The sequence below is a fragment of the Pogoniulus pusillus genome, chromosome 3 (assembly GCF_015220805.1).
Source record: "Pogoniulus pusillus isolate bPogPus1 chromosome 3, bPogPus1.pri, whole genome shotgun sequence".
Taxonomy (NCBI): domain Eukaryota; kingdom Metazoa; phylum Chordata; class Aves; order Piciformes; family Lybiidae; genus Pogoniulus; species Pogoniulus pusillus.
Window position 1 is genome coordinate 16,643,084 of NC_087266.1, and position 26,849 is coordinate 16,669,932.

Here is a 26,849-nt window from a genome sequence, read left to right on the forward strand (position 1 = left end):
ATATGCTCTGTTGTAAAGATAATTTATTCTTAGTGTTTGCAAAATATTTTGAGAGGCTGTTCTGGAAGAGGTATTTTAAATACAACCAGACAGGATACTTTTAAATAGTGTTGATAAGTGCTATTAGAGTCTAGTGCAGCACTCATCCTGCCCATAGAATTTTTTTGCAAGACTTTTGGTTTTCTACAGGACAGTAAGTTCCTCAGTAGTATGTGGATTTTGCACAGTGGAATTCAAGGACTACCCACTGCCTTGGTGAATCCTCAGCAGGGCTTGGGTACTCAGCTATGTCTGGGTATGTCCTTTCTCTCATTAGCATAGAATCATAGAATCAACCAGGTTGGAAGAGACCTCCAAGATCATCCAGTCCAACCTAGCACCCAGCCCTAGCCAGTCAACTAGACCATGGCACTAAGTGCCTCAGCCAGTCTTTTCTTGAACACCTCCAGGGATGGTGACTCCACCACCTCCCTGGGCAGCCCATTCCAATGGGAAATCACTCTCTCTGGCAAGAACTTCCTCCTAACATCCAGCGTATACTTTCCCCAGCACAACTTGAGACTGTGTCCCCTTGTTCTGTTGCTGGTTACCTGGGAGAAGAAGCCAACCCCCACCTGGCTACAGCCTCCCTTCAGGTAGTTGTAGACAGCAATAGGTCACCCCTGAGCCTCCTCTTCTCCAGGCTAAACAACCCCAGCCAGCATGTATATACCAAAGGGAGAGTTTATGAGAAAAGCCTGAGTGACCCACTGCAGAAGATGTGAAGGCTCACCACTTGAATACTAGTAGTGCTTTATTTAATACAAATGCTGGGCAAGTGCCAAGGACCTTATTTCGTTTGAACTATTAGCTCCGTGTGAGACTGTTCTGGTTTGTAATGTGCTTCAGTATTTGAATGCAGTATTTTCATCTAAATAGCAGTAGAGCATGCAAGCCTTTATAAATCCCCATACAAAAAGTATTCCTATAAATTTATGATTTTTTTAAAAACCCATATGATTTCAAAGTTGGCCTTTTGTTGTTAAAATTTAGGTTGTTTCTCCTGTAAACATAGCTCTTTACTCTTTTTGAATATTTGCATTATTGATCCTCTGAGCCATCCGAGCATAGAATGACGTAAGCTTTGGACACATCTTCCTCATTAACAGAGTGCTTGTTTCATTCCTAATGCATTAAATATATTCAGCCAGTGCCATGCAGCTTTATACCTAATTTCTCTTAACGAATTGTCAAACGCCCTTAAACTCTCCTGCATTCGTGTCACGTTGCAATCTGCCATCAGCATTTTGCAAAACATGGTTAAAATAAACAGCTCAGAATATGAGCAGGCTTTAGATTTTTGCTTGGTAAGGTTGCATTTTAATTTTTCCCATTTAAAATCATTTGAACAGATGATAGAAACAAGCTGTAAAAATGCACCCACTTGTGATTGACTAAGTACATTTGAGACAAATCCTCAACTGCATCCAGGAAGTGTTAGGTTGTGCAGTGAGAGGAGATTTTCAAGCAGCTGTGGCCTCCTCTTCTCAAGCCACCTGCGCTGGGTACTGATTAGATCATGAGAGGACAACTGTGATTCACACCACTGAAATAAGGTCACTGAACTCAACTTCACCAGGCTCTATCTTTGCCTTGTCCTTGTCCCATGAGAGGACCCCTTCCAACCTGCTCCGAGAGTACTGAGAGGCTTGTCTGGGAGATGGCTACATCAGCAGATAGCTGCAGGGAAAGACTTTCAGAGTGCAAGGAACAAAATGAGCTTTTTGTTGCTTGAAATGCATCAATTGCCAGCACTTTGCTCTGACGTTGTTGTCTTGGGAAAGTTTCTTCCTTCAGTGAACTCCTGCAGATGCACCACTGCATCCATGGCTTTGCTTTCCACTGTGAACTAGTGTACTGCTCTCTGCTTCTTTCCAGGCACAACTTATATAGGATTATATATACACACCAAACTTATATGTCAATATAGTCATGGATTTTACTAGGATACAAAGCAAATCCCAGTATTTTGCTGTTTGGTCCATATCTCCTGCTGGGCCCATTTATGGTGCTTTGGCCATTCATCATTCAGGTACTCTTTAGAGTTTGCTGTATGTTCAGAGAACCTAACGTTGAACAGAGGTTGTATCCTTCCATGCCATGTGATGTCTGATGAATGAGCAATTTCTGAGGTTTTCAAATCCTTGTAGGAAAGATTAGCAGAAAAAACCTTTCAGAAGGTTGAGGTCTCTGCTTCTGCTTCAGGAATCGCTGTGGTGGCACCAGTGGTTCTAGGCTGTGCAATACAGCTGCAGTCTAAACAGAGCTGTCATTTCACATGTAGAGTTTTGCTTGTGAGTCATGTTGATTTTGTACATTCTGCTTGTTCATTATTTCAGGTGAACAACATCCCCAATACAAAGTAGTGAAACAGCAGTACTGCTGTTTGTAAAGACGTGGCAGAATTTCATGAAGAATTTGCCCAGGATTCAGGGAAGTGTTTTGCTATCTAACATGCCAGTTACACAGAATTTATGAGATAAAGTTCAGGAAGGGGATTCAGGAAAATGTCAAAGCTGTTTAAAGAGCTAAGACATTTAAGTTTTCTTGGCAAAACTCTACCGCTTGCCTAGAAAATTGTTATTAAATGCTCCCAGCAGAGATCCTGCCTTTGTTGTAATGAGCATTTAGGGACCTGTCTGTGCCTTTATGCCACTTAGCATTTAAACCCAGGTATTCTGAGACCTGACGTCATGGAGGAGGTCTCTTTTGCTGCATGTGTGCAGGCCAAGGCTGAGTCCTCTGAATTGTGTTTACAGATGGTGCTGAGCAGTCCTAACAGGTGGTGCTTTCCACTGTCCGGTGAACCACTGTGCATACAAAGATTTTTCGAGCTGATAAAGCAGCTGTGGCTGAGGCCACAGATGATTATTCAAGTCTAATCAGGCTGGAGAGAGCCTTTTCTACTTGTTGCCTGTATTTAAGCTTTGGGCATTAAGTTGTTGAAAATAGAGCAAATCTTCCCATGTTTTAGTTTCTGAGTTCTTAGAGGTACTGAGTTGTTGAGCTGATACAAGCATTTAAAGTGTCACATTAGGCAGAATTTGGTGCCCTTTCCCATGTCATCCCTCTATGGCTGTCTCAAATTCCCAGCAGTGCTTGTTATGTTGACTACTGTGGTCCCTAGTCTGGTCCTCCAGCTGACTTCTTTGTTGTGCAGAGACCTTTTTGTGTCCTTCAGCCTTAGAAATGCCCCTTTTGTAGTTGAGACTGTAATTGGTAGGTACTGGGTTTGTATGCTACAGCATTCAGGTCATCTGTTCAGTGCCTGCCTCTCTGCTTCATCAGGACCGAAGTCCAATGGATGGATCATCTGTTAACTGCTGCTGTGACCCATACTCTATGGAGGTCCCTGGGGCAGTTCAAGGCAAGATTGGACGTGGCACTTGGTGCCATGGTCTAGCCTTGAGCTCTGTGGTAAAGGGTTGGACTTGATGATCTGTGAGGTCTCTTCCAACCTTGGTGATACTGTGAGGTCAAAGCAGATCACTTTACCAGCTTGTGTGGCCTTTGGACAAGCACCCTAGGGTAATCATTTTGGCAGCAGAGAAAATATCCCACTCTGGCATGATAGGCACTATTTTGTAAGGGGCTGGGCGGTGGTGCTGTCATCTGCACAGTTTTATCTTTTGCTGACCGTGAAAGGCAGTTAGTACATGTAGACTCTTTAAGTGACACTGATTAACATTTTTAACTGCTTGTAACTATTTATGGGTAGAGTTATTTTAAATTAATATAATTTAAATGAATAAGAATTATTTATTTCTCATCAAGTTTTTCATACTGTAATCCTATAGGCAGCTTAAATAAAACCATGTTCCATACGCTGAAATCACTGTCCAAGCACAAGAGTAATTGTGGAGTGAGGTATCACCCTAACACAAATGCTGCAGTTTTGGCTGAACTAGCTTGGCTATTGCGTAGAAGGACTTTGTTTTATTCTGACCGATGGAAATGGCAGGACTGTGCAGTGACAGCGAGGATATTAAAGTGCTAGCTGGCTTGCTACTATTAAGCCCTTACTTTTGCAAAGATACCAGGTCCTTTATTGAGGAACACATCATTCTTCAATGGGAGTTTGGCTAAGTGTGGTATTGAGAATACAGCCCTATTTTTTAATGATGAAAGAATGGTTTGTGCCATGGATACTCAAGTTTTAAAATGCTTTCCTGTGTGGCAGAGTGAATCACTGTCTAGGATGAGTATAAGTGATCTATGATCTAGCTTGGCTCTGAGGTATACAATTGTAAATGTAGTCACCACTGCACTTATCAGGATCTCAGCTACAACATTTCTGTGGGAGATACAGCAGTGCTGAGCAAAGGTTCTCTGTGTTTTCCTGATCAGAAGAAAATTACTTATTTCCATATTTTGAGGTGGCCCTGGATCACAAAGCAGCAGAGAAAGCAGTGTGAAACTAACCTGGTTTTACATGGCCTACTAGACATGATGAGGAGAATAATGTGTTACGTTTATAAGCAATATGGTCTGATTTCAGAGCAATGATTGCAGCTTAAATCCACATTTACTTCTTCATCCTTTTTATTTCCATTTCTCTGTTGTGCTGTGAAACTGTCTATGGATATGGCTAATAACCCAGCTAAATAACCCTCTCATTAATGGGTTTTGTTTATTTATTTATTTATTACTCTAGGATTACTATCAACCAGCTGCAGCTTCTCTAAATGACTGTGGGAAAATTTTGCTTGATAAGCTTTAATGCTTCAAAAGATAAATTTAACCATTTGGCAAATGAGAAAGCTCTCTCCTATCAACATAGAAATCAAACATGAAACTTACATTATTTGTCCAAAAAAAATTACAGTGCTATTTTTCATTCATTTTAGATTATCCAGATAAATGATCTAACTTGCAAAGAGAAGGTTAAAAGAAAAACCAAAACACAACTTTCTAAGGTTTTGAGCATAAGGACTTAATTCAATGTGCTTTAGAGTTCATACTTGAGAGACATTACAGCTCATGGAAATAGTGTGAAGATGCTTTTACAGATAGACTGATTGATAGGGCTTCCCATCTGCTTTAAAGTAAGGCTGTGCCTAGGTGGCTCATTGACTTGAGAATGATATTCCTTGAGATACATTTCATTTTTCATGAGAGTGATGACTCCTTTCCACATCTTTAGCACTGTCAAAGCAGCTGTTTATGTTATTGCTACCCAGTGTAACAATTAGACACAGAGGCCTTAAATGAGACTTTAGTTGTTGAAGAAGAGTTTTGACACTGCTGTTGTAGACAGCGCTCTCAGGCTACATATTTAAGCCATTTTCAGAATAAATAATGTTGCTCAATGTCAATGAAATAGTGTTTCTAGGATCATCTTTCATCCCTGTCTCAGTCCCAACATCTTTACAAAGGTAAAAATTACATTCAGTGTCCTGGAAACTGGTCTGTAAAGTGTCAAGGCTACCTTTCTGAATGGGGCAAGCAGGCCAAAAGCACAGGATTTTTAACAAAAGAGATGAGCAGGAAAAAAAATCTGTAGTAAATATGACTGGTCCAAAAGCAATTGCTTCCAAGAACAAAAGGGACAAATGAACAATTTCATTCCAATTTTGCAATTGCTCCTCTCCCTCTGGAGTGTGAACCATAATTAGAGCACTTATACAAAATCACATTTGTCAGCCTGGCTGCTAAATTCCCCTTAAAGAGCAATCTGTTTTCACTCCCTCTACAGCCTACAGTTCTCATTTTCACTTCAGGGACAGACAAGCTATTACTTTATCTGTATGGGAAACCTTGTATATATGTAACCACAGTGAAGCTAGGTAAAGTCAGATCTACTCACAAGCAGTTTCCAGGCTTCCAGACCACCTGTCTCAGTTCCAGCAGGAGCTGTTTGGAAAAGTTAACAGGGGACAGTGAAGATACATCCCAAAGCTGACACTTGTCCTACAAATGGGCCAGTGTTGTAAGGAACAATCCATAAGCTGTGAAATACTGATGTTTGTACCTATTTGCCAGGAAAATATCTCTCCTAATGAGTGAGAGAAAAATTTCCATTCTAAGAGCAGAAGAGACCCCCAGGGACCAGGCATCACTGTCTTTAGAGAGGCTGAATCACAAGCCTCAGTATCTTCTGGTACCGTAAGATGTGATGGAGCTTTGCCACCAGAGGATCTATCTTCCCCAACCTTTCCCTAAGCAGTTTCAAGGTGTTGCATCCTCCCATAAATGATGAGGGGAAGATGTCATTGACTGACATAGCTCTGGCTAAATCTCATTCAGCCCTAACAGACAGATCTTGACAAATTTGGAGAAAGAGACTCCATCGTTCTCAATCATGTATTGTCCCTGAAGAGTAGTATTTAAGCCACTGGCACATCACAGATACTTCTCTCTCTTTAGAGTTGAATCATGTTTCAAAGATATGATGCCACTGCTGTACATGTCTGCAGATCCACAAGCGAGCCTGGGCAGACACTTCTGGCAAGTGTCTACTCACCAGGAATGTACATGTCTGATAGACATGGATGCACTAGGGACCACTGAACAAGAAAAAAGAGAAAATTATATTATTAGGAATTATTAATAAATATTGATGCAGTTGTGTACCATTAGAATACGTGACTGTTGAAGCTCTTAGTAATAAAGATAGGAAGTCATACACTTAAAAAGGAGCAAAGGTTCCTCAGAGGTGATGAAGCCTGTATAAATGCCTTGGCACATTAGTTGTCAACTGATTTTAAAATGTCATATAATGACTGTAGTTCTTATCATAAATACAGATGCCTTGCATCTGTGTTTGTGTTGTAATCTATCCTGTCTACTCTCTGCCATCCAATCTTAATTCTCTCTGGATACCTGAAATAAAAAAAATCTGAGCACACACAGAAGCAATCCCATCCTAGGGCCATCTGTGTCCCTGTCATGGTTTTCACTCCTAGCAGCCTTGAGTGCACATAGAAGCAGTGATTTAGCTTAGCTATTGTACTGGCAACCCTCCCTCTCATTGCACAGATCCAAAATCTCTCAGGTATTTCTCCGAGCCAGAAAAAATAGCACTGAAACATGAGACACAGGACACCAGGTTGACAGAGCCTTTCTCAGTGTGTTGTGCATACACTGCTGTGCTGTTAGCAGTGCAGGATTTGTCTTTCATTCAGTGGTAGCATAACACATAAACTTTCAAAGAAAAGGTCCTCAGGACATCTTGCTTGTATCTCAGCATCCAACAAATTGGCTGGGTTTGGTCTTCCCAGTGCTCAAGCTTCTTCTTGACCACATCACCTGCACATTTCTCCAGCAAGGTTCCCCCTCACCACTGCCTTCCTCCCACACACTGTGGGTGCCATTCAGGCTGGGAGCCAGACAGGGTGGTCTCCCAGAATAGCAAGGAAGTGCCTGGAGTCACAGCATTAAGACCCCAGGTCTTGTATTTCAGCTAAAGGTCTACTGTGCAAATAGAGCAGGACTCTAGAGTCCGCATCCCGAATTACAGATGTGCCTGTAGCAGATGGTGAAGCTTCAGATGGGCAGGACTCCTAGCACCTCTTCATGCATTGTTTACCATTGAACGGATCTAGACAGCATCACAGTCAGCATGCAAGCTGTTAGCACTATTCTTCAGCTTTACCTTACACTCCCTGTTTCTGGAACTTTAGCCCATGACTTGTGTGGTATCACTCTGAAATGCTATATGTCAAAACTGTGTGTGACACAGGAACTGGCAGCATCTAGCACAGGCTGTCTGGATCTTGCCTCTTTAGTATATGGCAAGGCATTTTCCCATCTGCTTGAAAAATCAGTCTGGGCCCACACTAAACATATCCCAAATATAGAATCAAATAAATCTGTGCAGATTGTTTATAATTCCAGGCAGAGTTTTATCATCATTTTGCAAAAATAGTTTTGGTTGGTTGATAGAATTTTCTTCTTAAAATTCAAACCATTCTGAAAGTCATTTCCACACTGGAAACACATTTTTTTTTTCACATTTGAAATTAACCACATTTATTTGTGCTGCCAAAGGCTTTGAAATATGGAAATGAGAGGTTTATTTAGTGTGTGGATCAAGCTTATAAACAGCTTAAGTCCTCATTCCTTCTAACATCTTAACAGCTGTGCAGTTTCTTACAAAATATGTTTTATCGTTTCAAGAAATGCTGTTAACCTCGCAGTTTTAAAACTGAATGAACAAGGCCTCTTGGACAAATTGAAAAACAAATGGTGGTACGACAAAGGAGAATGTGGCAGCGGGGGAGGTGACTCCAAGGTTAGCCTCAATGTCACCAAAAGCGGGTAAACAGTATGTAAAGTAATTGGTGCATCTGCTGGGATTTTACCTGCAACAAAACAGCTTCACCAGTAGCACAGCACTGCTGGGACCTGCAGCTGAAATTTAGGTGTATGCAATTACTGTCAAAGCAAAAATATTTGCATTTGTTTAAGCACCCCAAGGGAGGCTCTTACACAGTCTCTGCTGTGAGATCTATCACTGGTTTCCAGAAACTTGCATCTTTCAAAATCATGATGAGCCTTTTCCAAGCTTGCTCTTGTGAACAAGCAGTTTGAAACATTCAGGAGCAAATATCAGCTCAGAATTTTTTTTCTGCTATCTGGTAGTATCCCAAATATTTTTCAGTGACCATAGAGGGAAAGGGTGAAAATCAATGTGATCAGCTCCTAACTGATGGTCCAGGCTCAGGGATCTGCTATTGGCACAAACAGTATTGGTACAAACTACATTTTTCATATGAGTATTCAACATAGGAGGACAAATGCCAGCTAAAATATCTTCATGCTGATATTTTCTGGTATCTTACCAGCAAAGCGAAATCCACGATGGTTCCCAAGGTAGAATCTATCAGATAGGAATTCTAGGCTGAATTTTAGGCTATATTTCTCCCATATGGCCACTACTTCCTTCCATCCTCACAGCTTCCTTTTGGGAAACTGCCTTGTGCTGAAAAGAAGCAAAGATTTAGTAGTGAAATATGGTGATGCAAGTGAGAAGGAAGATACTAAAAATACTCCTTCCATGCCAGGCAGCACGTAATAATGTTTATTTATGTGCTTGTGTGTGAACAATATATAAGAGAATGTTACTCAGGTAACTGTTTGGGCACAGAGATAGTCAGATATAGATGATTAAATTTGGCTGATTTGTCATTTCCAGTTTGTATAGCTTTCCTTACAGTTGCCTACATATTTTTTTCTACCTATTTTCTCTCCTTCTTCAGTCCTCCTTCTCTTTCATGCTGTGTCCTGGCCTCAGGGACCATCCCTTTGGCTGTTCTGCACTCACCCAGTATTGGTCCCTTAATCCTCTTCACTTTCCCTTTGATCCTGCTGTTCTACCTATTTTCCCCCCACCGTTCTGCTTGCCAGCAGTCACAGTTTCAGAAATGGTCTCTATTTTCTCTTTCAAAGTGCTGAGGTTTGTTAGACCTTATAATACTTACCTGCAAGTTGAGCAGGCCCCAACTTTTTGTAAGAAAGTTAACAACCATAAATCTCACATGTTGCTATTATTATATCCTACACCAAAGCCCTGAGCATTATTGGAGGAGGGTGTTTATTTTTTTTAATGTCACAGGCAGGGAGGCACATCATTAAACTACTTTTATTTTCTTAGAATACACACTTCACAAGCCTGCTGTGGTTGACAGGTGAGATAAAAGCCAGGCAGCAAACTAAGGATGCTTTTCACTTACTTTCCCTGATGACCAGCTACTGATGCTCTGAGACATGAAGCAGGAAAAGAGAATCAGCTCATGTTAGAGGGAAAGACAGGGTTTCACCAGGAAAATATCTGGAAGTGATGAAAGAGCAAGCTTGGTGTGATGGCAAGTGACAGAAAAAAGGAGAAAGAGAGAAAAAAGGAGAGGGAGAGAAAAAAGGAGAAGAGAAAGGCAAGCACAATCCATGGTGAATCAGAGCGGATCCATGAATGTAGGAGGCAGGAAAGAGCACATTGCCAATGGAAATGAACCACTAGTGACACAGGCAGTTCAGGATGCAGTCAGAAATATGGTGGGCAAGGCAGCAAAGGGTGAAGAACATGAAGGAGTTCAACCTGTGGTCTAGGACTGTATACAACCTGCCAGGAGCATTTATATGACCTCAGGCCTGTTTCCTGCCACACTTTTTTCCCAAGCACAGCTGAGTTAGTAGGCAGTACCAGTGGTCCTGAAAAGCTCCAGGTCTATCATGCACATGCCCTGCCCACATTCAATAAGACTATGCACAACACAGAGGTGAACAGACATTACCAGGCTTCTCAAATTCTACATTGCACCAGCATCTGGTCTTCTTTTTTTTTTTAACAAACAATAAACAGCAAACTACAGATTGTTAGCCAGTTATCAATTACAAAATCCATTTCCTTATTCAAGACCTGCCATACAGGTTTGGATCAGTTCAGGTCAGTAAGAGCCTTTCTACTGAATCAATGGAGCCCTAAGTATTTTAATTTTGCATGCTAGCAAATGGTCATTAGTGGAAGAACCAAGGTGGACACCATCCACAGTTGTAAAGCTGGCAGCTGGCAGCCACCACCAAGTTCTGAACTAAGCTCTTAAGTATCTCTAGCTAATAGTTCTTTTCAATATATGAATTTAAGAACAAATTCTAAGATTTGTTAGCAGCTCCAGTCCAAATTCCAGGGTCTCCTACTGTTTCAAACAAGAATAAGAAGATCCTCTTCTCCTGAAAGAAACACAGCACCTGGGACTTGACTGATAATTGTGCCGTTACTATTTGAGATTCAGTAGTCAGAATATCAGAATGTAGACCCAGAACAACCCTTTATGAACATACAGAGGGCTGTAGAAATTGAGGGTTTCATGAGATCTCCACAATTCTCCAAAGGTTTGCATTGTTCTGTAGAACAGTATTTCTCCTAGCTCTGTTCTGTGCTCTTATTGCTCCCTTTAGAGAAGAATCTCCTAGAATTCAGAAAGACAGTTCAGAGAGCTGCCCAGCTTGAACCACCACTGGCTTAATGACCTCAGTAATCAAAGTCATGTTTGAAGATAAAACTGAGATCTCAAATGCATTTGAGTGCTTTTGAAAGTGTTACCTCAGATCTTAACTGTATGCCCTCATCATTTCATGTGATGTATGGGAAAGTATTTAAGCACAGTTTCTGCCACTCTACCTCAGTGTCTTTATAAAAGCATGAGTGAAAGGAAGCTGTTCTGATGGAGCTCTGCTTCAGTCCCTGCTGGTAGCCCTCAGGAGAACACGGTGGCCCTTGTTTTTCCTTCAGCAGATGAGCCTCATGGCTTGGCCGTGAGTAAGCAATGAAAATTCTCCTAAACCATACTCGTGGTTGCATTTTTTAAACCCTTGTCTACCACAATTCTGTATTGGTTTCACAATCAATCAGTATTGTTATTTAAATGCTATAATTGCCCACTCGTCCTGAACACAACTAACTCCTGACTTCATTAACGCCATTTTAAAGCACTGTGATTTTGCTGATATTGCTGGCACAAGATCCAGCCCGAGGCTCTTAAAATGCAATCCTTCCAACAGCAACTGACTGATGATAGGACAGAAGAAAATGAGCAAGAAACTGAGAGAGGAATTGGAAGGGCTGAGAACAGGATGAAAAGGTAGAAAATCAGTGTGTCTCTGCCCAGGTCAGGATGCACTGCCACTGCCTTTAGCATGTGGGGCACAGAATATTTTTTAACTGCTATATGGCACAAGTTACCCTCCAGAGATAAAAGGTAATTTTAGGTATTATTTCTCATACATTATCCTTATAGGAATTCAAGGCAGATGGCTTCTGTACAATAACAGCTGTACACTGATTTTGACAAACTCTGTCAGTTTATCCAGTGATTTAATCCAATATTACAGATTCAAGAATCACTAAGCAACTGAGAAAAAAAAAAACAGACAAGTATACAGTAACTTTAACTCCAAACACTGAAATTGCCCTCTGTATATGACTTCAGTACATTACAGCAGATCATACTGATTTGTATTTTCTGCCACCTTTAATATCAGTGGGACTGATTATGTAAGCAGTGTAGTAACAAGCTGTATTCTCCAAATTCATGACTGACACAGCCAAAATTATGCTTATTTTCAAAGAAAGGAAAGCTGCCTACATAAGCAACTTGCCCTAAAAGCCAAGATGATCTGGGCATTCATCTCCAGTGGGAGATGTTGAAAATCTCCTACTATAATGGAGGGGGGGCGAGAAACACACAAAAAAACCCAAACAAGAAAACCCAACAATCTAAATTTGGTACACCTGCAATCAATTAGCTGTGCCTGCAAACAGTAACATATGTTGCTATTCTGAAATAGGTAAGCAAAAAATCTTCCTTTTCCACTCTGCAGCCCGTCAGTCTGGGCTTCTTGTATTGGTTCATGTATATTTCTCATGGCAGCTGGTTGATTTGCAGTGGGACAAAACTGTATTCTGAGAGTGTGGAATATTTTTAAATTGAAATATTGGGAATATTTTAGAATTTGGTTTTGTAGTTAGGAAGGACTGCTCCTGAGTCATCACAGCTAGCACTGGCTGAGGGCACATCTAAAGGACAAACTATGTCTCATTCACATATCCTGGCCTGGGCAGGCAACAAAATGAGAGGCAGAGGACAGCTTTCACCAAACTTTTGCAACCCCTTGATTCAGAAAGTGTTCCAGCAAAAACAGAACAAGGGCCTGGCTTCAAGCACACTCTTGGTCATATTCCAGTGAGAAGTGGGAACTGCCTCATCTCTACTGGCTGTTGCCATTGCGTTTAGTTACAAGTCGAGGACAGTGTGGCAATTTTAAGCATGACATTGATTTCTTTTTGCAAAGGAAAACCTAAGCATTTCCTTGCAGAGCCAGTGCAGAAGGGATCACATTAAAGGAACTAGAGCTGCAAACCAAAAAATATCTCTGCCCGTGTCAAACTTTGTATACATAAACTGTTAGACTGAGAAGAAAAAAAATCCCAAGGAAAGGGCTGGGACACATGTTTGCTGACTTGTCCCAGCTTGCTGCTGGTCATGATAGTTCATACTGAGCCCTAATTATCACTCTAATCAGTTTAATCTGCAACAACTCCACAGGCTTCTGATTACGCATGAGAGAACAGTACCTGGATAACCACTTTTCTTTGTCATAACCATCTCTGTTACACTGCTGGGATTTGGGAGCACTGGAATGTGACCCAGTGCAAATACATGACATGTTACAGATGATGGCTGTCATAGAACCATAGTCATAGAATCAATGAGGTTCAAGATCCAAATAATATTATTAATTATTAATTAATATTAATTATTTCACACTTTTACTAGAAGCAAGTAGAGGATCATATTGGCAGGCAACTTGCCAGCATCCTAAATTGCAACCCACTCATTTCACAATTGTGGGTCTCTCATGTTTCGCTATCAAACTGTACAACCTGATGCCTGGAAGCCTGAAGACAAAATTTATGTTTGAGTAATGAAAATAGTAAAGAAATAGGCTTTTTCTGTTCTAGAAGCAGAGCATTTCATATGAAACAAAGCATTTCCCTTACTTAAGGGGATCACTTTACAGTACTTGAAAATTCTCACACAACTGTAGCTGTCAAAAGTTGTCAATTCTCTGGTAAGGTGTCTTAAGTAGTAAATGAAAAGAGATGGGTATCTTGAAAGCATGCTTCTTTCTTTGCTAAGACTGGTATCTACATCCACCTTCTGGAGGTACCTGTGTTTTCCTTATAACTGCAGGGAGCCTTAGACAGGCAGTCAAAGCTTGGGGCATAAATTAGAGGCAAAGAAGCTGAGATAAAGTGAATCCCCTGCTTTATGTACGTATACAAAGAGTAGTCAGAATGTATGAAAGGACAGGATCCCTAAAGCTAAGAGCAGCATATGAGGTTCAGGTGCCTTTATTTGTGTATTAAATATTTCAAAGATGTAAAATTCCATTCACACATAAGCATTTGAGGATTTCCAGTTAAGCCAGTTACACAGTGTAACAAACTCCTCTTCTCTTTCATAGTTACTATTTTAGTAGCTTCAGTTGCACTGTATTAATGAATGTTTGCAGTGGGTTTGGTTTTTTTAAATAAGCCTGGAATTCCTGAGTGTACATTCTAGCAATTCACAGACAATGGTGTATTATGAGAGATTAATTTTCTTCTAAGAATCTGCTGGCACACACAAGATCAGGTCCTGTGTCATATACCATCACCAGAAGGCTATCTATCACAGCTATTCCTGTTTATCTACCTCCTTCATTTGATATATATTGTATTTTCATGCACACCTGCACATAAATATATATCCATATGCCTACTGCATTAAGAATTGGACAGTCTGATTCAAAGTGGAAATTACATAAAACAAATCTGCTATTAGTTCCACAGGTTTTTAGAAAATGAACTGGTACAACTGCATGAAGTGTTATTACCATAATAGTCTAAGATTATGCACTGAGTTTAAGTAACTTCAGTGTAAAACCACAGCAGTTCATGACTCTCAGACATCAGATTAAGTTTCATTTCAAGATTAAATTCAGTTATGTCACCTACAGTGAATACCTCAAGTAAGCGAAGATATTCCAAGTAGTAATTTATCATCAGCCTGGGACCCTTAAAAGACTTATGTGAAAAAGTAAGATTTAAGGAAAAACTCCTAGTTTGAAAATAATGTCAAAACAGAAAATTAAATTGAAAGATTGACTGTCAGGTTTTTCTTAGCTGAGGTTAAAGGCATCAAAGCTCTCCCCCTAAGTTCTCTGCATGGAAACCTCCTGATTACAGGTCTGTGCCAAGTGGTTGCAGGCAGCAAACTGCACAAAGTACCTCCTTTCTCTTGCCAGGCTAATTTTGAGGGCAGTAAATGAAATAGCTGTAGCCAAGCCACATTGTGATTTTGCAAATTACAAATAGATTGAAAGCAAGGAACACAAATGAATTATGGTTTTTTTTAAGTCATATCTCCAGTTGTATTGTCTATATCTCTGAAAGATATGTTGTTAATATGTCTAAGCCAATAGTTTTGGGTTCACAGTAATTGCATACTATTTATTTACAAATCTTCCCCAGCAGTATGTGCCTGTTACCTAAAGCGATGGAGCAGGTCCCGGTCATATGTCTGTCTCTAAACCTGGGCCAACAGTACATGACATAGCACCCACTGTGGCCTCTGCTCTGTCACTTTGCAATGCGATTCTATGTAGTTTTACTTGAATAACATAAAATAACATATATAATGTTATTTATGTTATTTTCCACGTGAAGAACTCCTGTAAACCTTGCCGTTTTGAAACTCAGTGAGGCAGGCGTCTTAGACAAGCTGAAAAACAAATGGTGGTACGATAAAGGTGAATGTGGACCCAAGGACTCTGGAAGTAAGGTCAGTCGCTGCAGTTCGGGACCTACTATCGTGTTCACAAAGCAGTAAAGGAAGTAATAAACCAAATGACTTAGAAGTAAAATAAGCAGCTGTAGACACAGAACGAATCGGCTTTGCCCCATCACGACGGGGCTCACGCTTTAATTTAAAGAAGCACTATTGCTTTTTGAAGTCTTCAAAACACCATCCTACATAACCAAGGCATCTGCTGAAGACTTACATTGCAGGGGTTTTGTTTAGGGGAGGCAGGCTGGGTTAGTCGTTTCCTTCCTTCCTAGGGGGCAGGAAGTTTTACTTAGGAAATGTCCGTTCATGCCTTCGCCTTTTGTGGCTGGCCTCCCTCAGCAGTCTTCTGAAAAGGAGAAATGCCAGTGGGCAGGGTTGCCTTTCATCACTACCCAGGATGGCTGTGCCTGGCTGCCTTTGAGAAAGTTTCTGCTTCCTTGGGGAGCCAAGGAAGACTTGAGCTTTGAAATTAAAGGCTTCCATAATCAATAAATTTCTACAGCTTTCAGTGTTTACCCTCGTCCATTCCCAAACAGTAATCTTGACAGCTGCAGTGAGTGGAGCTTTCTCAATTTCTCTCTGTTTGGTTACAAACACAGAGGCAGATATTTTCTGATGGCTGGGAAGCACCACAGTCAGTGCCAGCCCTGTATTCAGCAAGGCTGAAATTTCTTCAGAGTACCTGTCTCTGTGCCAGGCTGTGCTGTCCAGAACTAAAAATCATGATGGCCAGCAAACATGCACTGCTGGTATGCCCTGAGAGTTACTTTGATGGATGGAGAGCAGGTAAAATTAGCCTGAGAAACAAACTTCAGGCACATTTTGATTGTCCTGGCAAGTGCTTTGGAGAAAGGAGTGAACATCAGTTAATATGATGGCAGAACACCAGTACAGGGCAGCTGAGAAAGTCTCAAACCACCGCATATGTTAGGTCAGGTCCTTTTCTGTCCTGCTGCCTCCTCTTCTGCAGGCACCATGTTAGCAATTACCACCAGAGGAATACAGTCACCTCCAAGTTATTCAGTCCTTTTAACCAGCTAAAAAGAGACAGACAAAGCAGATCTCACCTCTGTACACCCATGGGAAGTGTTACCATGCTAATCTACTGATTACACAAGAAATAGTGCCTCTTTAAATTAAACATCCAAATATTTTGCATTCTTTGTAAGTTAAAAGTTCATAGATTACAATGGGAAGTTAAATGCTCACCTTACTTTAGGTAAAGCTTATATAGTCTGCGTAAGAATAAAGCTTTATAAGTACTTTAAGGCACATGATGTAGTATATGAAAGTCAAATCCTGAGAGAGTTCCTTGAGAACTGTGCTAAAAATGCACACGGATTTCAAATCAAAAAATATGACTCATAACTAAGCAGTGAAGTATAGAGAAATGCAGAGTGGTTACTTACTACAGTGTGTCCAAGAAGATGATTGTTTGTAAAATTACATGTATTCAATAATTTGCTAAAGAAAGTTCTCAGTGTTGTCTAAATTATGAGTAATGTGTAAGATTTCATAAACTGCTATTTAAAATTATACTGTTACTGAGCCTTAGTAGCCCATGGGCATGTTCCAGAACTGTATCTATAATAAAGTAGAAGCAAAATACAATAATTGGTAAGAGGCAAACACATCATGATGTGTATGGAACAGAGTGCACTTTCAAAGGAAGTGTTTGTTCAGAGAAATAACTTAAGCCTCATGTGTTATTTTCAGCTGTCATTTAAGTATCAGAAACTCAGTCTGGATCGTTTAAATTAACAGCAATGCCTACCACAAGTGCAGTCACTGGTTTTGTAAAGATCAAGCAGAGTTTGGTCTAATATAAATGGATTTCTCGATTCCTTGGCTTTTAAACAGCTTTACATAAATGCAGTTTCGTATCAGTGCTGAAATGTTCCCTAAAAGAAGTGCTAGACGTGTCATTGCTTAACGCTCCACTTAATGGAACAAATACTGTGCAGTAAGCAAGCAATGACATCCTGATATACCTAGAACAATTTTTATGCTGACTGAGAAAACTAAGGACTTACAATATATTCTATAGGTCCAGATAGGTCACATTTTGCAAGAAGTAGGTAATGTCAGCTAAACTTTGCTATTTATTTCTGTTTCCAATGTTTTAATGTGCAGTTTGTGTTCCCAAGTGTCTGTTTTCCAGAGTTAACTGTGTCACTTCTGTTTCCCCAGGACAAGACGAGTGCCTTGAGTCTCAGCAACGTTGCTGGAGTCTTCTACATTCTGGTTGGAGGCTTGGGCTTGGCAATGCTGGTGGCTTTGATAGAGTTCTGTTACAAGTCCAGGGCAGAGGCGAAACGAATGAAGGTGGCAAAGAGTGCACAGACTTTTAACCCAACTTCCTCGCAGAATACCCAGAATTTAGCAACTTATAGAGAAGGTTACAACGTATATGGAACCGAAAGTATTAAAATTTAGGGGTAGGACTTAGGGCCTACTACAGTGAGTGGGTGATGCATCTTGTAATGCAGTGTTGTGACATGTCTGTCTAGTGGTGCTTGCTTCTGAACAGAGCTTTATATTTTGGAAAACTTCAGTGCAAAGTGGTTCAGTTCTTTTGGCTGCAGATGTACAGTATACTATTCTATGTTGCTAATAGACATCTGCATTGCAAGGAATTTTTAACATGCAAAATACATTTTTAACAACTTAATGTTGTTGAATCAGTTGGGAGATTACAACTATTTGAAACTGTAAAATCTATATTCAGAGGGCCATGCATAATTACTTGATTGGCCAGTCTGTTTTCCTGAAGATTTGCACTGTACTGGTGACAAAGTACAAGTCTTTCTTATTTGATGTTGGCCCTAACTGGACTGTTTTACAACCAAGATTTAGCATAGGCGACATCACTGAACCATAGTTAACCCAATGGAAGACAAGGCACTGTTACAAGAAGTCTAAATGTTGTTTTACCTTCTCTCCCTCCTCCCTACCCTGTTCGTTCACCCTCCATTTGTTTTATGCTAACTGTGTGGCATTTTCTTTTCACAATATTCTACTTCAGGTCAACCTTTGCCCACTATAATAACCACAAAAAGTCACTAACCGGTGAACACACACCTCGAGTTTCAATCTCAGCTTTTAGTAATGTACCTCCTTATCCAGTTCAGGACTATTGTATCTTAGATGCTCATGCGGTGATTTCAGAGACTGAATCACTGATGTTGCTGAGCTGCACCCTGCATAGTTACCCTGATCAGGCATGCAGGGATGTTTTGCTAATGTACTTGTTATCATCCATGCAGTGAGTATCTTGCCAACTAATTATTAGACAAATCATCTCTCTGACCTTTGCAAATGGCACGTAGCAGCAAATTTTGCTTCAAAATATAACGTTTACATAGCTCCCAAGGTATAGTGGCTGCTTTATAAATGAAGGTGCAGTTAGGATCCTGTCCCTTTGTGTTACCTAGAGCTTTCTTGCCCACGTGAACACTAATCCATGTCTCCTTTGTTAACAAAAAGCCTAAGCTACACTTTCCTGAAATCACTGAGCCATCCCTAAAGTGTAAGCAAGGAAAAAAAAATCATTTAGGGAGATAAGTATTATAAATGATATGTTGCCACCTAGAAAACGTTCTATAGGAAACAACTGGAGGTACAATTATTATTCTTTATTTATTATTTATATAGCGCTGGAGTAGACGGCGCTGTACAATAGGTGAAGTGTGCCAAACACATAACAGGTCCCTGTCCCGAGGAGCTTACAGTCTAAAGGCACAGCCGGTACAATACCGAACCATACAGTACAGAGCAGACACAGAGTGAGCAGAGAATGGTGTTTGAGCATGATAGCTGGAGCGCTGCAAGGAATAGGTGGGTTCTCGGGGGGGCGAGGGAGGGGGCTTGGTGTACGCTGGCTGGGAAACTGTCCCAAACATACTGTCACTGTGTAGTTTTCATTTGTTCCCTGTTGCACAAGAAGTCATGACCCTGGCTATATTTGAATTGTAATAGAGCTGCCTAATTTCTAAGTGTTAAAAAGTCTTAGCTGTGAATTTTGTTCACAAGTGACAGTGTAGGTGTCAGGCAGATTCCCAAGAGTATAGGCCAGAGTTCATTACTGTGAACTGGGATACAGGAATTCCAGCTGCTAATATTAATCTCCCAAGTTAATGATCTACTGTCAGTAATAAGGGTCTTAAAAAGGAAATAATCCTGTGCAAGTAATTGTGCAAAATGCAAAAGAAGAGTCTTTTTTCCCTTTAAGTTCTTTAGTGATGTGTCCACAACGAATAGTATCCCCAGATTTATATTTAAAGGAAAAGTTTCAGAAAACATATTTCATGTCAAGATTACAGGATACAATGCATCCAAAACACATTCTTAAAGAAAGCAGGAAAAAGAAACCCCAAAGCTTCCATTCAGATGACCCAAACTGGCTTAGCATGCTAAACTTGGCATGATTTGACAATCTCTTAAGTTCCCATGTAGCTCTGTGTCTCCAGTGCAACAAACACTATGAGGATACTTGCAGAATTTCATTTAGACAGAACTGTTTTCTTGAAATAAAAACTAAGGCTGAGTTTTATTTTTTAAGGAAAGATCATAAGCACTTTTCTCTGAAGTTTGGGTTTTTGTGGGACTTTTTGCAACACAGAGGTGAATACTTAAAGGACAAAAAATATGGTTTTTTTTATATATATATATATATATATATATATATATATATATATATATAATGCCCATGCTGATTTTTTATTTCATTGAGAATATTTGGATCAGTCAAAAAAAAAAAAAAAAAACAAAGGAAAAAGAAATGGTTAGAAGTCCAAGCAACTATTTGTAGACTTCTGAAAGTCTTCATTCTGTTTATTTATCTGAGAAATGTCAGAATGTGAACTTCTTATAAAAACACTTATGTTTATCTGGAAGACTGCCAAGGTAGTCATCTTTTTCCTGGCAGGGGTTACCTGTGTGCCACGCTCTGTACAGGGTGACTATGCCATCTGTTCGTACATGTGCTAGTCATAAACCCCTGTTAGCTGGCAGCAGTACAGAGCCCACAACACTGGTTACAAGTATTTCTGCAGCAATATGTCTGTCTTATACCTTTCAAAACGTTTGATATGTTTATTCATCCAAGGAATAAAGGGATTGTACTGCAACTAAAACTCACTAATATGGAAAGATGTTTGGTGGTTCTAACCTGCATGAGTAACCAACAGGCTGACTTTTTATGCTAACATCAAATAGTTTGAATAGCATACGCTGTAAACTAATGTAAATAGCTTAAATAACCCACTTGACAGTTAATATTCATTACCATGGTTTTCATTTCAGCATAATCCAGTCAAAAATTAGTTGTCTCAAATAAATTCTCCCTGTGAGACAGTAGGACTAGTCTGCATATGTGGAGTAGTCTATATGATAAAGGACTAGTCTGTATGATAAAGAACCAGTTCAGTATGTGTGGGATAATGACATTCAGAAGTCACGACAGCCTCTTGCATCTGCTGAAGGCAGGAAAGGACATTTGTTTCAAGGTGGGAACAATCCCTTATTTTTCCCCTGGGCAGCAGGTTTCCATTTGGTTTTGTGTCAGTAGTAAGCTTTTAGTACACTAGTTAAGCTGATGCCCTGACAACAGTGTGGATCCTAACAGCCTTCTCTTCAGCTGCTCTTGGGAAAAGTCCTAATGAGTTCCTCATCCCAAACCTGCATACTTTCAAAGGGATTAACCCAGTATCCAGCCAGCCACCACCCCTTCCTCTCCACAGACTTCTCAGTGGGTCATGAAGCTCATGAACCAGCTTCTAGTTCAGTTTCCTTCTCTTGCTCTCCCATCCCATGCTGTTGTTTATAATTAACTACATTAGTTACAAAACTACAAAAAGCAACAAAAAATAGTAAATTATTTACAAAACAGAACAAAAGTTCTACCAGATGGCTCAGTAAAAACATGTAATACACTTATTCTGACTTGTATACTTCCAGGTTCATATTCAAGATAGAAAAGTTGTTAGCAATTTAGTTGACTTTAAATATTTGTGCCAAAGACACCCCCGTGTGACCCAGGTATTAGCAAAACCTGAACAATGAAAGAATCCACAAAGATTAGAGTATTTATATTGTATAGACTGAGGATATTGGTGTCCTCTCTCCCCGTTTACTGATAGGACCAGGGCAGTCAATGTTTTCATCTGATTAATTCTGAACTAGTTTAATCAAAACTAATGACAAATATGAAAATACATTATCACTATTAACTGTATTCACTTACTGCACAGAGACTTTTGCAATCTGTGTAATACTCACAGTAAATGACAAGACTTTTCCCTCTCATCCCAGCCACTCCTGAAACTCTTTCTGCAGCCAGGCCATACATCTGAATTTGTAACAGCATAGTTAAGCAGGGTATTAGCCTCGCTTATTACCTCTAGCATAGTTTAAAATGTAACACAGACATTTACCTGGTTACTTGGCTTTATGGCACCTTCTTGAGTGCAAGTTTGACCTGCTCCACTTGTCTTTTTTAGCTGTCTGGGTTGCTTTCATGGTGTGCTGCTGAGCTGTTATTAATCTCTGAATCTGTCACGAGAAGACAGGAGTTGTTTTGTTGCAGCTTTTTTTCTGTTACTCTGTGGAAAGCTGCTGAGACTTTGTTTAGGTTTGCCCTTTTTTTTTTTTCTTCTTTTGTGGGTTTATTTTTACTCCCTGTGCTGAATGTGTTGTCAATGGCAAGAGAGCTACAAAGCCACAGTTAAACATAACTTGGATATACCATATAAATCTGAGCTCACTCTCAAATTTCCCAGTGGCAAACCCTGAATGGCCTTGAACAGAAAGCTAATCAAAGTGATGGAGAGATGCTGGTATATAATGACCACTGTCTGGGAAATTTAGCACATCTGGAGCAAGATGCTCCTTTTCCACCCTGGTCTGAGTTCTAACCTGTTTTGGACTTTCATCCCTCCCCAAAACAAAAGCACCTTTGTTTTTTTCTTGCCATTGACCAAAACATGTTTTGTGCATTTCTGCAGGCAGTTACCAGCCCTCAGTATCCATTTGCAATGAGATTCTGGGCATGCACTATGTGGAGCTACACCGCATGGCACTGTGTCTCTGCTTTGCAAATGTGTGGATTTTTTTATTTGCTGATGGGGAGTAGTTGAGAGTTTTTGTACTGTATGGGCCCAAGTCCCCACTCCCTCATTACCTCCACCTCTCTTTTTATATCTAACTCTTGAATTAGGCCAAGATATGTGTGTAACAGTCCCTGTCACAATGTACTGTGAGATCAGGGAAACTTAAAACTTTGGACGCTGCAGTTGATGATTATCAGGGCCAAGGCTTTTCAGCACAAGAGGAATGCCATAATGCCCTCTGTAAGGCAAGGCATTTTCCTGAATTTGGCCCCTTGTGAGGGCTGAGGTTGTTAGCATCATTGTTTTAGAAAGCTGTTTTACATCCGCACTCCAGCTATGCCACAGCAGCAGCTCTACTTTTCCAGAAATCCTTTTTGAAGGAGCTAATGACAGTAATGCAATATTAAACCAAGGCATTTTCATAGAAGTGTATCCAGAAGCAGTGGAAATGTTTGGGAGTTTTAAGGAATCTCCCTAATCACCATGCACACACTCAAAATCGGCATATCCAATTCAGCACATCAAGTGCTATCTCAGGATTTCACTGCTATCTTGGAAGGGGAAACCGGGCTCAGAGGGACAAAGTTCTAAATGCAGAGATCAGTATTAAAGCAAATAAAGTGATTTTCTGACGTTTGTTATCCCTTTGCTCCTGTGTGAATGCACCTTCCTGTCTCTCTTTTTCCAATTGGTGTTTCAGATTGCATCCCTGCAAGATGCATACACTATAGCTTCTGCTCACTAGAAATCAAATTTCCCCACTAATCAGTATCTTCACATGGTATCTTTGAAATTTGTTTCATCATAGCATGGTTTAGATGCCTGTTGTTCCAGGTGCCCTTGCTGTGTTGGTTGATCTTAAACACTGCCTGAAATTTGAGTCATCTGGAAATCATTCAGTCTAAACTAGTCACCTTTGCTTTTTCTGTCATCACATGAGAGTTCTTTTAGATCGGTTACTGATGTGGAGGTGGCTAAAGTTACACAGCTTCTTTCATTTTTATTTTTTTTTTTTTTAGCAAATCCAAATTTTTTGCTTGAGTCAATCAGTCCCTAAAGAAAGTTTTGTTCTGATTTCCCTGAAAGTATAGATTTTGATGTGATAAAACTGTAAACCTTCTTATGGAAAGTGTAGACCTAATGTGGAAAAGTATAGAAAATAATTTTCTTTCAATATATTACATTTCAGTTGAAAGTTTCCACCTTCTCTAATAGTAAGGAAATATAGATAGGAAAAGAGATGTGAGGACAGTTCTCAGATTTACTGATACTAAATACATGAATTATTGAAAAAAAAAAAAGAAATTAATAATTTCTTTAGATTTAATCCATGGAATTATCACAAAGACACAGCTATTGCAATTTAGAAACAGTTTTCAGTAGATGTATTTTGTCTTGACATTCACAGTTGAAGATCTAAGCCAATAAAGGCGTGTACATGATTATATTCATAGATGCTAATGCTTTCAGGGTCATAAAAGGTCTCGATTCTCATTTCATGGTATATAAATGTAGCTCGAAGCAGTTTAGATGAAAATATTGCCTCTTCTATTAATTTCTCAATCAAATTCAGATTTTATATTCAAATCAATAATGATTTATTGTAATGAAATTTACCCTGGGAATCGCTAGTCTTTGTTTCCCCAGTAGACTTTAAATGCTATGTATTATATTTACGATGGTTACAATTATTCTATTTAATGGTAACATGAAAAAATGCAGATGTCTAAAATCTAATTTTTCGGTGTTTGCTGTGTCCCGGTTTGCTGAAGGACAGAGACATTTTAACACTTTCCTCTTTTCTCTTTTTTTTTTTCCCCTTTCTTTCCTTTTTAAACCTAGCTTACCTTTTCTGAAGCCATAAGAAACAAAGCCAGATTATCCATCACAGGGAGTGTGGGAGAAAACGGCCGCGTATTGACTCCCGACTGCCCGAAGGCCGTGCATACTGGAACTGCAATTAGACAAAGTTCAGGATTGGCTGTAATTGCATCGGACCTACCATAAAAACCAAAAAAATAATTGAGTGCCTTAATCAAACTGTGTTGGTGACTGATGGGAACACAGCACAGACTGTAACGACATGGGAGTGTCATTGATGAACTAATAATTTGGCTGAGAGAGGGAAGTACGTCCAAATGCGCCAGACATCATCAGCAACAATGTGTGCATGAGCTCAGCTCGGAAACCCAAACTCAGATTTTATATCAGGAAAATTCATAATTTAGTTTTGTTGGGGGGAGGGGGCTGGGAAGGGTGTATTAACAGCAACAGAATTCACTTGAGTGGACTTAAAACTAATAAGACTTGCCAATTTAGCGCATTAAACTGTGAAGACCATGCTCAGAAAGGACAACATTTTGGTCTTTGTCTTGACAAAGGGAGAAAAATAGCTATAGAAGTCAATGAACATGCTAACCTGTGTCTCCAGAACATCAATATATACAATGGAAGAATACTCAGCTGTTCGGCTGTAGAAGCGAATCACTAAACTGTGATAAGAAAATAATAAATATGTAAATCCTGTGAAAAAATAAAGAAATTATTTACATTTTCTTTGAAAAAAAAAAAGAGGAATATTGAAACATGCTTGCTTTTTAACTGATGTAAATTCGGTAGAGGACAACACAATTCTTTTTTCTAACCATCTTAGGGAACAATTCATTGCAATAATTGATATAAAATGGCATCACTGTAATAAAATTCAGAGACTTTTTTTTTTTTTATATAAAAGTTGTTGGTCATCCTCTTGTTTGCCGTTACCTTCATTCTGTTCCATCATTCTGTGTTCCACAGATTTGCATCTGTCTAATACAAGAAACAAAATGATAAAAATGTTTAGAGTATGTCATCAGTCTGCAGTGTAGAATCAAAAGAGACTATGGGTCACTCATGTTACAGATATTATTTATAATCTTGTCCTGTGTGAGAAACTGTGGTTTTTGTACCCACCAAAAAGAATAAACCAACAAACGTTCTTATAATATTGACAGAGCTTGAGTTGTTTTCTGATCGTTAGGAATGTCACCTGGAAAATAGAATCAGGTAGTCCATTTCTTATTGCAGAATGTAGGACCTTATAAGAAACAGTCTGAGTCACTTTGTACTTGTGAAGTGCTTTTCATTCCTTAAAGAGAAGGCACTTGAAGCTGTCAAAGCATTGTCATGATTATTCACAAAATATTTTAGTGCTAGTTACTAAAACCCTTTCTGAGAGGTTAGGGAACCATTTCTTGATAGGATCTATTCTCTGGGTAGGTCAAGGATGAGATACCAGAAAGCAGGAAAGTCCAGATGACAGACTTTCAGACTGATGTGATAGATACAGCGTGCCCAGTAACCTTGCTATTCATCAGCACAGTGGCACACCAGGGAATGGCTATCAGGCAGTGTTTGGATAAAAGCCAAATGTTGACAGGAGCAGGCGTGTCTATAGGGGCAAAGCTGTAGCAGCTTTGTTCTGTGTTGGTAATTCTCCAACCTGGTTGATTCTATGATTCTATGATTCTATGATTCTCCTTGCCCACACTAGATACAGCAGAGGTCTCCAAATCTAGGACATTGCCACCAGTGTAACAACTCCTCAACAGATCCCAGATAACAGATCACACTTGGATTAATCATTGCTTCTCATACCCTTATGATTTTGCCAGGCCTATGAGGGGTCATGTTCAGATGGCTTACATTTCTCCAAAGCCTCCATGGCTGATGTTTCCCTCAGCCCACATAGTTCCATGCCCTCACATACCGAAGTGTGGGCACAGAGTGGAGCTTAACATTGCCAAATAATGGCCAACCCTCAGTGACTGCAGCAGAGGACAACCAAACAAAAGCCCTACTACGGTGATATTCATCCTGTGTGATAAAAGCAGCTGTGAGCTGTAGTCAAAATATCGACAATATAGATACTTATTTCTTACCTCACTCTAGATACCAGTTACTAGAGAGAAATAACCAATAAGTGAATTAATTCATTTAAAGTAAATATTAGGCATCAAACTGCTGAATAAAAGCAACAAAAGCCTGTATCTTTCCACTGAATATAATCTAGACTGAGAGAAACCAATTCCTGTACAGAGCTTTGAAGTGCAGGCAAAGGTGAAAATAAAGTGATGCTTACTCCTAAGGCATAATGGCTACAAAGTGTGCAGGGGTTTCAGAGAAAAAGACACATAACACTACAATGAATCACTGTGACTGAACTTACTTTATATTCTTGGTTTACTGCCGTGTTTAACTCATCCATGACTTACTGTGAACTGTTTGTGTTTCTGTGGCCAGTGGTGAGTCGTGCGGGAATATTCCTGTTTCTGTAAAGATGGGACCTCCCTCTCAGACATATCTTTACAGGTGAACTTAAAAAGCTTTCGGG

The 26,849-nt window shown here is 39.8% G+C and overlaps 1 protein-coding gene across 9 annotated transcripts in view; it reads left to right on the top strand.

Moving 5' to 3' along the window:
- GRIA4 (glutamate ionotropic receptor AMPA type subunit 4) overlaps positions 1 to 25,461 on the top strand; it is a 249,420-nt gene extending 223,959 nt beyond the window's left edge. Inside the window, exons 14-17 of one of the 9 annotated variants that reach the window (XM_064170826.1) lie at positions 8,158 to 8,272; positions 17,559 to 17,693; positions 19,023 to 19,205; positions 24,320 to 24,406. In XM_064170826.1, the coding sequence (XP_064026896.1) occupies positions 8,158 to 8,272; positions 17,559 to 17,693; positions 19,023 to 19,157 (385 nt within the window). In that variant the 3' untranslated portion in view covers positions 19,158 to 19,205; positions 24,320 to 24,406. Of the gene's footprint in view, positions 1 to 8,157; positions 8,273 to 15,247; positions 15,363 to 17,558; positions 17,829 to 19,022; positions 19,206 to 24,319 lie in introns of those variants that run through there. The other 8 variants (XM_064170827.1, XM_064170856.1, XM_064170828.1 and 5 more) reach the window with 8 other exon arrangements.
- The last annotated feature ends 1,388 nt before the right edge of the window (positions 25,462 to 26,849 follow it).